Genomic DNA, 15,999 nt, shown 5'->3' with positions numbered 1-15,999 from the left:
CCACAACACTGGTAACTGTGAATCTGTGGTCCATTTCTTCTGATTTAAATGTGCAAATTCCTGCTATTCAAATGACGGTGTAGCGATGCAATAGAATGGACAATCATATCGTTTCTGACTTCATTTTCCTGTCAATTTTTTACAGGAGTCCTGATCGGCATTGCCATACGTACGGGTAGTCCCCTGAGCCTGTCTCTGGCCGAACCTGTCTGGAAACAGCTCGCCGATATGCCCCTGACAGTCGCTGACCTCACAGAGGTCGACAAAGACTATGTACCAGGTAAAGGAGATCATTCCACACACTGGTAGGGTAGATTTGATGGATGAGCTAGCTGTATACACTGACAACTTCATTGTTGTTTGAGTAACTTGTACTCATTATACAGATGCCCCCAGTCTTGTCAGAAACTGTAATACAGAAATATGTGTACCATATAGCTTTAGAGAAATATTGTATTTGTCAATATGGTGTGATTCTTTAATGTCCAAGTTCCATGTATCTGATTATAAACAAGTCCTTACGGTCCTTATCAATTGATTAAATGTGACCTACAGTATTACTATTCGTCACTATAAAAATATAAACGTTCATCTGTTTTTATCTGATGACAGGATTAATGTGCATCAGAGACATGGATGCTGAGGCCTTTGCACAGATGGAGATGCCGTACAGCACACCCAGCGTCACTGGTCACGACGTGCCGCTGAGCATGAAACACTCGCAGATAACACTAGAGAACAGAGTAGAGTACGTCAGAGCTGCTCTTAACCACAGGTTAGTGAACAGGTTGTTCGTCAGGTCTGGAGTTCCTGTAAATCTATCATTCTTCACCTGGGGTGTGCGGGGGGGGGGGGTGTTTCATAACATAGTTTTGGGTCTGCAACACCAATTGGCTCCTCAGGGGTACCGCGGAAGAAAGTTGGTTCCATATTGGATCCATCCCAAAAACTTGCTGACTTTTATACGCTTTCATTACAGTCAAAACAAGTCTAAAAGTGCCACCTCGGGTAAAGAAAATCTACATTTTCTTGACCTCAGCCATGGTGGGTCTGAGGTAATTTGTGATACTTCTATTATCTGGGAGTTTGTGAACATGAATTTGTTGTACCTGGGGATCTGTGGATGATTAAAAGGTCAAGGAACATTCCTGTAGATTGCATGTGCGCAACCATCTCTTTTTGTACTCAGCGGGGCAGCTAAGCATGTTGAATCGTCCATGGGAGGGGTCTTTGATAATATTTTTGGTAAAATGGAGCCTGGGTGCTTAGATGCAAAATACTGCTATAGTTTGACATTTTTGAAACACTGTTGAAGAATGTTTTACTGTTTAGGTTGTACGGCAAAAATATGTTATATGTTTATGTACTGAACACTAGGATGTCTTGTAATATTCTGCCAGTTGGGGGGGGTGGGGGGGTCGGGCTCACCAGACTTTTTGTCTGCATGTTGGCACCACAGGTGAGGCCAGTTAATAACGAAGAGGCCAGTAAGTAAGTATAGTTAGTCATCTCAAAGAATCTGATTTGAATCACTACAAACCATCCTTAGTTTTATAAATCCTACAGGCATGAGACTCTTCCGCGGAAACGCGGATTTCCGGTTTTTTTTTTTTCATTTTCGCGTTTTTTCTCGTAATTCGCGTTTTTTATTATTTTTTATTTTTTTTTATTTATTTTTTTTTTTTGTGCCGAACATGCTGGACTGTGAAGGGAAGGAACACCGAATTTGACCAGTGGTGGAATCAAGTAGCACAAAGCAAGCAAAAAAGCCTTTTTTTTGGTTCAAAAAAGCTAATGGATAAATTATACAAGCAGAAATTCCACAATTTTTGGGCGAGTTACGTGATGTGATAGATTCCATCTAGAGTCCACCATTTTGCATCTAAGTCCTCCTTACCTGACAAAAAATTTCTAAAGGGGAGGGGGACACCCCCTCCCTTAAACCCCTCCCCCAGGATGGCGATCGATAAATTTCAGATTTTTTTTCCCCGGCTCAGTCTCATCCCTGATCCTAAAAATCAACATTTAATTGACTTTGATTTTCACCATCTTTTTGACCACTTCTTTCTCGTCAACCAGACTCCTTGAGTTTGACGAACAGGTTCAGTGGGTCAGGGAGGGGATGGCTCGAGTCATCTCTGTTCCTCTCTTGTCCCTGTTCACTGGCGCTGAGCTGGAAACGATGGTTAGTGGAAAATACACATTTGCTACTTCTTTGCTAATATTAGTATTTTAATATGCAAACATTTCTCACTTTTGTTTATGCTCTCATTTTCTTGCCTATATTATGAATTGGTTTATGATCTCAGGAGTCTCAAATACCCGTTAGAATTGATGGCAGGGACCACATCTGCAATGGTTCTGTAGAAACATTACTGGATTGATCAAAGTGAGGCATTCTTTGGTTGGTTTCATCAAGTCAACGTCAACACTCAATAATTTATTATTAACAGTACTTGGCATTGATTCTGCAACCAAAGTTTTTCAACAATTGTTCTTGCCACTTTCAAGCATAAAAGCATTATACAATGCTGGCTTTTTTATTTTTTTTGGGGGGGGGGGGGTGTTGAAGGTTGTCATTCCTTGTTGCAAACATTCTGTCCTGGTTTCTAGTTCTTAGTGTGATCCCCTGAAGATGAATGAAACTAGGAACACTGCCTTGAAATATTAATATAACAGAGATTGAAAATTAATATTGATAACGTTGCTGTGAAAGTATCACTCAGTTGGGAATTTTTTTGCTAAACTGTACTTCCATGTCCAGCTATAAAGCATTGGTACTGACAGTACAAGCATTATGAATATTATGTTTGTATCAGATGACAGTTAGGAACTGTTCATACTGTCAGTACGAGTGCAGTGAAACATGATATGAGGGGACAGTATGGGGTGGTATTACTGTAGCATTGGAATCAGATAAAGAAAGGTTAGGAACTGTTCATACTGTCAGTACGAGTGCTTTGAAACATGATATGAGGGGACAGTATGGGGTGGTATTAGCATTGGAATCAGATAAAGATAGGTTAGGAACTGTTCATACTGTCAGTACGAGTGCTTTGAAACATGATATGATGGGACAGTATAGGGTGGTATTAGCATTGGAATCAGATAAAGATAGGTTAGGAACTGTTCGTACTCTCAGTACGAGTGCATTGAAACATGATATGAGAGGGCAGTATAAAGTGGTATTAGTAGTATGAGAAAATGTGTCCCAACTTGCTGAGAAGTATTAATTGTAGTGTGATAAAATAGCTTGGTAAAAGGCTTTGCTCAGACTTGTGTGACCCTTTCTTTTAATGTGATCATGGTGTCCTCAACATTCATACCATTTAACTGTTTACATGTTTTGCTTCACTTTTCTCATAGGTGTGCGGAAGTCCAGATATTCCACTCCATCTGCTGAAGTCTGTTGCCACGTACAAAGGCGTGGATGCTATGGCACCCCTCGTCCAGTGGTTCTGGGGTATCATGGAGGAATTTACCAATACGGAGAAGTCTCTCTTTCTAAGATTTGTTTGGGGTAGGACGAGGTTACCAAGAACCATCGCAGACTTTAGAGGAAGAGATTTTGTACTACAGGTAATTGAATTGTTCATACTGTCAGTACGAGTGCTTTGAAACACGATATGAGGGGACAGTATGGAGTGGTATTAGCATTGGAATCCGTTAATGATGAGGAACTGTTCATAATGAACGCCTATTCATAAATATTTTATATTTATACTGGATTAAAATAAATCGAAATCAAAATAAATCGAAATGTCAGTACGAGTGCTTTGAAACACGATAGGTGGGTACAGTATAGGGTGGTATTAGCATTGGAATCTGTTAATGGTGAGGAACTGTTCATACTGTCAGTACGAGTGCTTTGAAACACGATAGGAGGGGACAGTATGGAGTGGTATTAGCATTGGAATCAGATAAAGAATCTCAGACTTCAGAGGAAGAGAATTTGGACTACTGGTAATGGAATGATCTTGGTTACTTGCCATAGGCAGGCAAGTAACCTATGCAGTCAACTTGGCTTGTCTGTGTGTGTGCCTTGTGTATGTGTGTGTGACACCCCAGCTTGTTAACCACGATATCTAAAGATCGGAACCTCTGCAGTTCTCATATGTGCATGTGGCTTCCCTATAATTAGTACAAGAGTCCTGTTGTTGGGGTGGAAGTCAAAGGTCATTTGGGGGTCATCAGAGGGCAAAAATGGGAAAATCTCAAATAGATCTTATTAGATTAACTATTATAAAGATGCAAATTCAGCTCTTTGTTGTTAGAGTGAGGCTGCCAAATAAATTACCAACAACAAACAATGTCCCTATTTCTTTCATCGTTGTGGTATTTTGTCTAAAGTTTGCCAGTCATCAAACCATGTAAGCACTGACCCTGTTTAGATTTATACTGCTCTCCATCTGTGGTTTGAACTTCAGCCAGGGTTAGCTTGCATACTACTCTTGTGCTGCATATATGTAATGTATTTAAAGGGCAAGAAACCACTGGTAGGGGTTTCCCCTCTGGTATAAATTTTAATTTACTTTAAAATCAAATGTTTGAACAATTTTACTTTTAGTTTCAAGAAGTGGGGACGAAATGTGCTATCATTCCAGTATAGTGTTCATAGCATATATTTTGAATAAATTCTTTTCCATTCAGATATAGTTCAATCGACCTCTTGTGTGAAATTCATCTTCTTCAGACATTTCCCTTTTAATTATTTTGATGAAAGCATGCAGAGGAACCCGTTAGATAGTATGAAGGTTATCAGTATTGCCCCCAATTATGCTAAGGGGGTCAGATAATGGTCACTCTATTCAAAGTTTAATTTGAGGTCAATACTGACAACCTTTAGATATAAAAGGAAACGGTCACATGTATCTCCTCTCGCTTCCCCATTCCAACTGCTGTTTAATTAAATTCTACTAAGTAGGACTGCTGTCTTACAGGGACAATTGATTCCATAATGCAGTCAGAAGACAACAATACCTATTGTCTTCCTTTGTCTTTGTATTGTTATAGGTCTTGGACAAGTACAATCCACCTGATTACTTCCTGCCGGAGTCCTACACCTGTTTCTTTCTCCTCAAACTGCCACGGTACTCGTCTAAAGACATCTTACGCGAGAAATTGAAGTACGCCATCTACTTCTGCAAGTCCATCGACACCGACGATTATGCCCGGATAGCTCTGACTGGAGAAGCGGCTGGTGGAGAGTCTACGGAAGACGATAGCGAAGAGGAGGAAATCGACTCCATCGATTTCGACTCCGATATCCGACCAGAAGAGTGAAGTCAATCGTCACCAGAAGGGAAATATTTTTACAGATGGTTTGAAATGTTAAGCACTGTACATTCTGGACTTGTTCTAAAAAGACCATTTGACCAGCAGGTCTATTTGAGAACTACATCCTAAGGGTCATATAAGTCTGAGAAATGTAACGCAAGCTCTTATAAACCATTTCCAATCCTGGATGAGTTACTTTCTGTTAGTGCCAGATTATATAAGATAATGCAATGATGACATCACATAATCCAAAAACCTAGGCAGAAATCCAAATTGACTGATATCTTTGAACCGAGGAAAAACACTGTTGACATTCGGACCGATGCTTGAACGTTAAAAGAGATCTCAGATTGGTCTTGGAAATGTCTAAGAATTTTTTTGCTGGCCCAGAGGTTGATTTGAAATGTCATCATAGAGCACAGACAAAAAAAAATGTTACATTAGTTTGCTGTGCTTCTGCTGCTGTGTTCTATAAGTCGAAAATGAAGTTTTCTTTGGAATTCAAGAAGTGGTATAGTTGACAGTCTGTTGTCGATTCATGATGTCATTGTCCTCCTTGTCTAACTTCTAGTACCAGAGCTGTACATGAAATATAGAAAGTCTTTCACAAATCTAAGGAAGGTGTGCTCTATACAACGTTGAAAAAGTCTGAAGTCAAGTTCTATATATCAAAGGAAAAACATCAGAGATCAATACAGAGGAAGGAAAAAAGACCAAAAACATTAGATAATAATATGTGCATTAATATGCAGTTGAATTGTTTTTTTCTCTTATTCTTTTAAAGAATGCCAAGTGGACATTACTTTATTGTTTATTCTAGTTTTTCTTTCAATAATTTTTTTTGTTTGTTTACAGTTAAATTTTGTTACGTGTCTGAAATTTGAAAATTAGAAGTGGCCAACAAAATGGCGTAGTGTCAACCGTAGAGGTTTTCTCGTCTTGTTGTTATACTTAAAAGGTATGCTGTATTGGCCTAAAATATGCTAGATATTCAAATACGGTCACCTTTGGTCAAAATTCTTAAACTGTTTTTATTACAACCTTCGAGGAAACTTTCTGTACTAGGACATTCAATCATCTTGTGTGTTCCCTTAAAAAATGTCTGAGAACAATTTGGAGAGTAAAGACCTCCAGGAAAGTACTTTTTTAAAAACTTCTAGCAATTGTAGCATTCTATAATTTGGGGCCTATACTGGCCTTTAATATACATACATGCATAATACATGGGCACTGTCATGATAGGTTTGTGTTTGTGCTTCATGCATGACTCCAATGCAGGAATTTATAACTTGCATCAGTTATTTGATAATCTCATAGTAAAGAAATTACTTGACAATTGTCACATTTCTGTATAATTTGGTTTTCAAACTTTTAAAAAAATGTTACTTAAAATGTGTTAAGAAATATCGAAACTGCTTCATTGATTATGAAGTGAGTTCCTCTGTTTTGAACTAATTTTAATCTATTGTTTTATAAGCAATTAAAAAAACAAGTCTCTGACTACATAATTTAAGTTTGGAATTCACAGAAGAGCATCAGAAGGTCGAATCTGTTGCCGAACGTCCTCGGTAAATCATTTGGTAAAGCCGTCTTTTCTTTGGGGTAACAATGTTACTGGAGACCACACAAGAGTCTCGTATTAGTTTTCTCGTGCTGTTGTATGGTCTTACTTACAAACTGACAATGTGTTATCTATACTATTTGGTTGAAGTACAATATAAAAAAAAGAAACGCAGAATCTCATAATCTGTTTGATTTTAATAGTAGAATATAACAGTGATTTTGTGGATTGTTGTTACTAACACCCAGTGGTGGTTTTGTTTACCATAAATATTCCTGTCAACAGTTGCGATGGACTCCTCGCCAAATGTCAATAACGCTGGTACCGGTTGTTTCTTCATCATTAGCATCGAGATATCCAGATGAAAACTGGATGATCATGCTAGGTATAATGTTTTATATTATAGTGATGTTATAGTTGCTTGATGTGTTTAATAAACTTCTACAAATGTCTCCCCTCTTTTGGGGCAGCAGTTTTAGACCGTCTGTTCGAGCCTGGTCATAATTTTGCAACTATCTTTTTGTGTTCACAAGTTTTTCACGGTGACATAAACTGCAAGGCAGGCAGGAGGCCATTAAATGATTTCATTGGCCACTTTAAATGAAGCTTACTTGCACAGTTATTTTGTACATGCTGGCATGAGTGGTCATTATAACCAGAGTAGGAATAGCAATTTCTGGATAGAAATGTTGAATATTCATTAGCTTAATGATTAGTTCATCACACCTCTTGTTTATCTGCTATTCCAGTTTTCTATATTTACATTTTGTGTATCCTGCCAACTAAGTGATGTTCTTAAATCTTACTCAGTATTCAGTTTAAAGTCCCTTACACGATGGGGAAGTAAAGAGGAATAAGTGCTGTAAGATATTTGTGTGCAACCTACATCTGTTTTATTATTAAGTTTTTACGTATCTGTTTATATTACTTAGTTGTTATGTGCAATTTTCCTAACAAAGGTTACTATAACTACTTGTTGTATTTTTTTTTATTCCGCTTACAAAGGAACTTACATAAGCTTTACATTTATACAAAATGGGCATAATATTTCCATACTTTGAATACAGAGAGAAATGCTCTCTGTTAAGAAAATGTTATATCCTTCATAGGAAGGAATGTGATATCCTTTATGTTTATTCATTAGAATGCCGAAATTTGCATATAGTGTACTTAATATCATGTTGATTTGTTAATACCAAATTGTAAGTTCATCAATTAAAAGAAAGTGGACAATGGTTTATGTCAGCTTTGATAATGTACATAATGTATCCCCTGATTGTCATGAGAACCAATTACGTTTGAAAAAGTCATCAAACATTGGTATCTGTTTCACTATATTGAGAACCATCTCAGATGGGCTATACTATAGTAGGAACAATGAATTCTTTGTAAATACCCTAGATAGGAATATTCACATTCTTACGGATTCTATGTCCTCCAAGAATAGGTGAATGTTTCATCCTATATTTGTTTCCCTTTATATATGTGTGATGTGTGTTTTCCAGGCTGTTGTGTTTTCTAAATATGTGGGCAAAACATTCAAATTTAAGAACTGCCAGTTGAAAAGAAAAAGAAAAACAAGTACAAATATTAGTTGTATAAAGCTAGCATTACGTATCTTCTTACGGCCAAAGAGGAGGTCTAGTTTGTTAACTCAGTTTATGTTGTACTAGTTTTAATAAATATTGAATCCGGGGAGACAACCGTTTGTCTTCCCTCGGACTGGGATTCTATCAGAAAAGATATGGTATTCTCGTTGGTTTACACATGCTACCGACTTCTGCATTTTTTACTCTAAGTTTTTATTTCAGAGGTTTTCTTTGCTTGTAGTTTTAATCTGCCAGATTGTGTTCAATGTATTAAATGGTCAAAATACAGAAATGAATAATGCAAACAAAATTTGCAAGTGGTGATCTTCATGGATTCTTTAAGCATGTTTGCGTGTGGTTGTTACATGGCAAACGTTGCTCAAGTAGAGAGCCTGACGAACATCCATCTCACAAGAAGGTAAATTAGTGATCACTGTACAGCGTGTGTAACCGTGGGGGAAGAACCTGTGCTATCTTGATGAAGCACAGTTTTGTATAGACTGGCCCCCAAAGCTGTTACTACTGGCTTTGTTACACACAATCATATGGCACAATTAATTTTTACTTAGTAGTTTTTGTAACAATCATATAAAAAGATGATATTACGTCTTATGATATATTATGAAATATATCTGTTAGTCTGTGGGATCTGTAGTACACTTGTGCGGGACTGAAGGTTATCAACAGAGCTGATGTTGTGACACGAAAAATCCTTCATCAAGCCAGAGTATTGTTCAAGTGACGATAACCTCAGCCCCAAATCAGTATTTTTTTATATTATTGTTACAACAGGGTGGGACATCAACTCTCTGTGTATGTTTGTTTATAGTGTTAACTATGTAAAGATTACATAACAGTGTGTTAACTATGTAAAGGTTACATTACAGTGTGTTAACTATGTAAAGATTAACTATGTAAATGTTACATTACAGTGTGTTAACTATGTAAAGGTTACATTACAGTGTGTTAACTATGTAAAGATCACATTACAGTGTGTTAACTATGTAAAGATAACATTACAGTGTGTGCATACTTCATTTTTATGTCAAATGTCACAAGATGAAGTGCTGTATGCGGTTTTCTTGAAAGGTTCAGTTTGTGGCGGCAATATAAAGAAATAATATTAAAAAAAAGCCTCTGTATAAACGTATAGGTTAATTATAATAATAATACATTTATTTGTTGTAAACTATGTTTTTTATGAATTTGTGTTGTGGTTTATCATGATTTCTCGGAAGTCAGATTAGTGTGTCACTTTAAAGCAATTCATGTTTCACTTTTAGATGCAAACAGTATAGATGATGATGATGATGATATGCGAATGTGCTGTTGATTGCAATATTTGTCAGAGCTTGCAAATATAATATTGACAATTCACACAGAAAGAAGTGATCCACTTTGTTACAATTGTTTTTATCTCACTTCTCGTCTTATCTTTTCATCAATTAAAGCCAGCATAAACTTAACAAATGCAAAGCAAAATTGATACGGCAAGTTGTTTCCACATTTGTGAAAAGATTTCCTCATAATACAATCAATTACTAGGCCCGAAATTGGCTCCACTCACATTTTGTATAAAATATCTCTCAGTTTTTTTCTCAATTTTCGAATCAAGATCCTCTGCTACTTTCATTACACTTACAAACTTGATTTACTAATGGTAACAACAAGCTAAGAAGCCTATCACAACAACTGTTGTACACATAAGGTAGCCATATTTTGTCCAGAAAATCCTGCGAAATGATATTGATGTTGATCTCCCCCTCATGTTGATATCAAGGATCAGTTCCTGATACTGTTGGTTTAAAAGGAGGGGCTTGAATTTTGAGGACCTCATTGTTTTTGGTGATACTATGTTTCAATGATGATGGCCAAATGCGCCAGTTTAGAAGCACTTTATCCAGAAAACAAATATTTTGTCCAAGATAAAAAAAAAATCCAATGCCAAAAGAACTTGGAAGGTAACTAGAAGTCACATTACTAATCACTAGGTGCAAAAAGATGTTTATGTGTGAATTACCAGCTGTGAAACTTATTGAATGATTTATGGTCCCCAATAAATCGGGAACATCTGGTCACCTTAGATCAACCATCCATCATATCCATGGGTGCAATGTGTGACCTTTTCCAGCACTTGACCTTCTGGATCAAACCTCGTAGCCATGGTTTCACTTCGCAAGACATTTGCGAATTGTTGAATTCAGCGGGATCTTACATTCTTCAGACTGGAGTTGGGTCCTTTTGAATGTATTGTGTTTTATTACTCATCAACCAATCAAAGATGAACTGTTCCATCTTGTCGCCATGAACAGTCTTGTCTGGCATTTCCAGGGTGAGCACACTGCCAATTACTTCCTGTCATGGAAAAACAATAAGAACAAACAAAGGCATTGTACTACTTGGTTTTAGTCTAAAATTCAGTGCAAAACTGCACTTTTAATTAATAATCAAACAGCCTAGCACAGAGACAACAGTGTTATATCCTGCATGGCGATGCTGTGAGATGGCTTTGACGTTACAATTACCAATTTCTTTCAAATCCTGAATGGTGTAAGTTCAGCTGAAATTCCATCCATCCATTTTCCCATTGCCCCCCCCTTCCCCAGGCCCAACTCCCCTTCCCCTTTACAATCTTTTAATTTGACCAGCCATCTCATAATGTAACCTATCATATGGATAAATTGTTGCTGCAACCATGATACCATAGGAGGTGCATAGTTCTGTCATTCTGCAATGCTTGTACTAAAATCAGAACATAGCAAAAAGTAAACAAAATAATGTATATTAAGAAATAAAAAAACTATGTTGCTATTTCAGAACAGCTCTGTGACTATGTACTTTTCCCTGAGGACAATAGCAACAACGAGTGCAGTCAACCTAAGAAAAAGATAAGCAATTGAAAACTTGTCCAAACCTGACAGAACTTGACAAGAAACACATGATCATTTCAACATAAAAGTTTCACAGTGTTGCATAAGCTTGCAGTGTGTAATGCAGTCCAGCAATATGTCTATAATATACTTGGTTTAACCTACCAATCCATGTGGTTTTGCTGCGATAGTATGAAGAAGGCTGTCCCAATCATTCGATTTGCTAAATGTATAAAATAAAAATGATGGAAAATTGAAATAAATTCATGTAGATTGACTAGCATGATATTCCCAAGGTGAATTGAATTTTTAATATTTATGTAGAAATGAGTGAAACCTAAACTGCACCTTGAGTAGTTACCAATATATTGTATTTACAAAGTGCTTTAATAGAAGCTGTAGTCCTTGTAGCTACCAAGACGGGGTGAGGGGGGGTGAGGGGGAGGGGGGCCAGACGTCCTGTAAAATTCAGTACCCCTCCCCCCGTCGATCCACCGTCCGCCATCTGGCATTTCCTTTCACCAGATGGACAAATGTCCTGCATTTCTCTTAAAAAAAGATTTTATAGCATAACTTAACTAGCAATTGACTTTTGACATTGTGGGGTATTCTTTGTCAAAATATTATTAAAACTCTACAAAATACATGTACTTTATGGCTTCCATTTTCAAATGTACAATTCAGTATATCCGCATTTAGTACTATTGCAGACAGTTTCACTGTTACAGTTAATGATGTGCTCAGCTCCATTTTAACTGCTTTTTGGAATTGTACTTACTGTGTGCATTACCAAGTCTTAACGTTCTGCAATATTTAAACCTTCAGAATTTCCCGCAAGCAAGCTGGCATGAACCATGTGTATCATGACTGCCATCTCATATTCTTCTCCTCCAGTTTTTTTTTTTATCCGTACTCCATTTTGATGTCATGTCAGTGGCTACCCTAAGCTAAGATTCTATCATGATATATATGACTTCAGAGCCATTTGAATATTAATACTGTGAGTGGCAACAAACAGTACCAAAGAAGGCCTCACCTGGCTAAAAAATTATTTTGGTTTTTACAAGACATCAGTAATTGCCCTCTTAAAATTCTTGCATCGATTAATATATCTGAATAAGAAAGCAGAAAAAATATATATATTTCAAATCCATGATACCTGCAGAGGAATAGCACTGTCAAAACCTGGACTGCATGGTATCGTTTAAACAGTACACAGTCCATCTCTACGTAGCTTTACCGTAATCAAAATGTCCATCTTATCCACATTCTCTCAAGGGATGTGGTAGAGAGGTGGACAAAGAAAGCGATATTCTTTCAGTCACATATTTAGTTTCGAAGACACTTTTAAATAGACAAATGTTGACACATTTATTGAGGATTACTACACATGTGTTTGGGTGTGATAAGCTGGATGAAGAGTCTGAAGATACCAAGAATTGAAACTTAATAAAAATCATCATAATCAATGAGACTTATATAGCGCCAAAACAGTAGACAAAAGTCACTGCTCAAGGTGCATTACAAAGAAAGCAAAATAATTTACAAAAGAACAAGTGAAAAAGATGGGTTTTAAGAAGACTTTTGAATGTAGAAAGTTTAGAGCAATGTGATCGAATGTGATCTGGTAACTTGTTCCATAGATAAGAGCCAGAGTATTCAAAGCTTCTATAACCATAGGTGACTGAGATAACTCACAGAGATAATAAAAATCACCATAATTCAACTTACCAGTATCAGAGGTTGAAACCCATTCTAGGGAAGTGTCCATCTTAGTCAATAATTTACAGGTCATTTTCAGTGTTGCACATTTACTCGTAACCTTGCAAAAAAGAAAATGAATAGGGGTATGTTAAAACTAAATGCATACATGTAGCAGACAGATTCTCACTTCTGATAGAAATGGCCAAGAAAATATGGAGGGTACTAAAGGCAGAGATGCCAACCTCTTGACACAAAAAAACAGACTGAATATCCTAAAAAATCAGATTTTTGAGAGAAATATCAGATTTTCACAAAAACTCAACACTACCACTGGCCCGTTGGCCCCGGGCCAGTAAAATGTTTTACTGGTAAGAACGGGCAAGTAAAATGTTTGCTTTTTCAATAACATCTAATGAGAAAATTGTAAAGCATCTGTAATAATTCTTATGATGCGAAAAGGGTGTTTAAATGCATAATGAGAATAATGATACAGCCAAATTGCTTGCATATTTTGGGCCAATGAGAATTTGGTTCAAGCCAGAAGTAGAAGTGACAAAAAAATTACTGTATAGACTTGCATTTTACTCATGGAAATATAAGCCACATTCCTGTTAACTGACATTATAAACCAATTAAAAGAGTGTCAGATATTTCAAATAATCAAATATGAATTGCAGCATGTAGCAAGATTATTGATCAACTATTAAAAACAATAAAAAATAAATAAATAAATAAAAAGTTGTATTTTCAAGAGGCGAATCGTATTATCGTATTTCACTTTTTTTATCGTACTAAATACGATAAAATCGTACTGACATCTCTGTAAAGGGTCAACTTGATAAAGGGTTAAAGAGCAAGACTAAAATTAATGGGAACACATTCTTGCAGAGAGCATTTCTTCCAATTAATGTTTGTTCAAGCAAAAGTTAGTGGAGCAGGGCTGCAAATTTATGTTACTAAATTTTAAGAAATAAACCTATTATGCCACACACCAGATGATGAACTTGGAAAAATTTCACACTGAAGATCGGAAAGTTTCAACCTGTTGAAAGGCTTCCCTAATAAACAAAATTTAACGTTTGCTTCCCTCGGAGACCCTTGTTTTACTTTTTTTACTCACTTCTACAAAGTCATCAACCCCTATTAGGCCATCTTGAAGGTCTGCTGAATGATGTCTCTCTTGAGACACAGTTGGCAATATCTGATGATATAACTGGGATGGCAAATGGCTGTTCTCTAGTAAGATCTGTTGAGGGGAAAGTGAAACAAGGGGAAAAGAAATCAAAGAAGTAGTACTTACTACTGGGTGAGAATACATTAATATCATCATTTATTTTAATATCAAGTGTTAGAATTCCTACAAAAATTAGAAGCTTCAAAATGCTATGGTTCAAGTAACCAGACAGTGCTATAGTATTTAAAATCCTGTACAAATAGTAGTTCAAAGTGTATGTATTAAGACTTCACAATCAATCATTTATCAAGTAAAAGGATGTAAAATTAACAAGGAAATTTTACCTTCAGCAGTAATTTCTTTGAACACTTTAAATCTTCAGCAGCTACTTCTCGTTGTCCCAGGTGCTCCTGAGACGTTTCATGAATTCTTTTCACCACTCTTTTTAACTTTTCAAGAAATTCAGGCTTTTGATAAACCTTTGAGTACAGCTGTTGAGTTAATATACATTGGGAGAGAAATTTTGCATTTCTATTTTTAAATGTTTATTTTCACTGACCTTCTTCAATTTCTGACGGAATATTTACAAAATTTTCATAAATAGTCAATTAACAGTAACAAACAAATTAAAACAAACAAAATTGCATACGACAAGAGGAGTAACCATCCCAAGAAAGGCACCTGCCACAGATGCAATATATGCCAAGCCTAGTTGTAATACTAGACCTAGCCTATACCTACCTTACTTCTTAGCTATCATTTTGGTTTATAATGTAATATCACATCATACCAAATCAGCGAAAGATAGGCAAACCCATTACTCTAATTAGCCTACCCACCTGTTCGGCGTATTCTGCCCATCGCACGGCCCTCTTGAATGCTGCTTCATCCCATTGGCTAACAGCTTCACACCTGGCAGCTTCCAATAACTTCAAAAATGTTTGGATATTTAGTATTATATCTTGATTCATCCAGAATTTTAGTTGTTGTTCATTCTTATGGTTAGTTCAAAACTTTTTGGATCAAACATTGGACAGGAATTTAAACTTTGGCGGAAAAACGTCGGAAATAACAACTTTCGACCAGACCAAATACAGAGTGGTGCTAGCAGCTATATTGTTCGGCTAAACCTTCCCCGGCCTGATTATAGTAACTCCCCGGCAGGGGCAGAACATATTTCCTAAAATAAATACTGACCATTTGGGAGGGGTAAATAAATATTTCGGGCTTGGTTTTGAATTACTGGCTACTGCCACAGTGCCACGGATTTGATTAGGCTACCCTAGAAAAGTTAGCTATTATTTTGATTGATCGCGAGTTATTACATACTTGAATAATTTCTACCCAACGAATCAATGTATGGCTATTCATATCCAGTATTTCTAACATTTTATTTTGACGAAGCTAAAATCTCGACCGATTACACAAACATTGACATCTATGAAGTTCACCATATCTGGACCCCACGCAGATAGCGGAAATCGTTCTCGTTGACAGGTCAATAAATTGAATCACCACCCCCCCCCCCCCAAGATGAAATCCAGGCTACGCGCTTGCTCCATAACCATCGATGGATCTCATATTCCGAAAATTGTATCACACAAAGCAGTGATTACTTGCACACATTTGGAAGATGTCGTGCTAATTGAAAACAAATGAGAGCTTTTATATCAATTTTGCCATCATAACAAACCATTGGCTATTATTGTGGCGTGTCAGTTAAACTTACGCGCTATTTTGCACACTGCGACAACTGATATGAGGTGACCGCCAAATAACGATAAAATTACCACATAACGGTTTTGAAGTCGTATTAGACTCGTT

General features: G+C 36.7%; 2 protein-coding genes across 4 annotated transcripts in view; one reads left to right on the top strand and one right to left on the bottom strand.

The window, feature by feature from the left end:
- LOC139979554 (E3 ubiquitin-protein ligase HERC2-like) overlaps positions 1–9,819 on the top strand; it is an 87,158-nt gene extending 77,339 nt beyond the window's left edge. Inside the window, exons 55-60 of one of the 2 annotated variants that reach the window (XR_011797209.1) lie at positions 146–280; positions 613–775; positions 2,080–2,185; positions 3,367–3,579; positions 5,014–9,302; positions 9,378–9,819. Coding sequence is in view for 1 of the 2 variants with exons in the window: in XM_071990481.1 (XP_071846582.1) it covers positions 146–280; positions 613–775; positions 2,080–2,185; positions 3,367–3,579; positions 5,014–5,283 (887 nt within the window). In the remaining variant the exon portion in view is untranslated. Of the gene's footprint in view, positions 1–145; positions 281–612; positions 776–2,079; positions 2,186–3,366; positions 3,580–5,013 lie in introns of both variants that reach the window. The other variant, XM_071990481.1, reaches the window with a different exon arrangement.
- LOC139979564 (uncharacterized) lies at positions 7,354–15,636 on the bottom strand. 2 transcript variants are annotated; one of them, XR_011797211.1, is made up of 8 exons: positions 15,015–15,636; positions 14,520–14,666; positions 14,122–14,247; positions 13,029–13,119; positions 12,334–12,409; positions 11,463–11,520; positions 9,443–10,782; positions 7,354–9,337 (listed from the first exon to the last, which is right to left on the bottom strand). XR_011797211.1 is itself a non-coding variant. In XM_071990503.1 (7 exons), the coding sequence occupies exons 1-7, from the start codon at positions 15,144–15,146 to the stop codon at positions 10,648–10,650; spliced, it is 765 nt and encodes a 254-aa protein (XP_071846604.1). In that variant the 5' UTR covers positions 15,147–15,636; the 3' UTR covers positions 7,354–10,647. The 2 variants fall into 2 exon arrangements, 1 of the variants encoding a protein (XP_071846604.1); XM_071990503.1 differs by having other exon boundaries at positions 7,354–10,782.
- Positions 15,637–15,999: the final 363 nt, after the last annotated feature.

Source organism: Apostichopus japonicus, chromosome 14, assembly GCF_037975245.1.
Source record: "Apostichopus japonicus isolate 1M-3 chromosome 14, ASM3797524v1, whole genome shotgun sequence".
Taxonomy (NCBI): Eukaryota; Metazoa; Echinodermata; class Holothuroidea; order Aspidochirotida; family Stichopodidae; genus Apostichopus; species Apostichopus japonicus.
The sequence above is the reverse complement of the archived record's forward strand: the minus strand, read 5'-3'. Positions and strand labels throughout refer to the sequence as shown.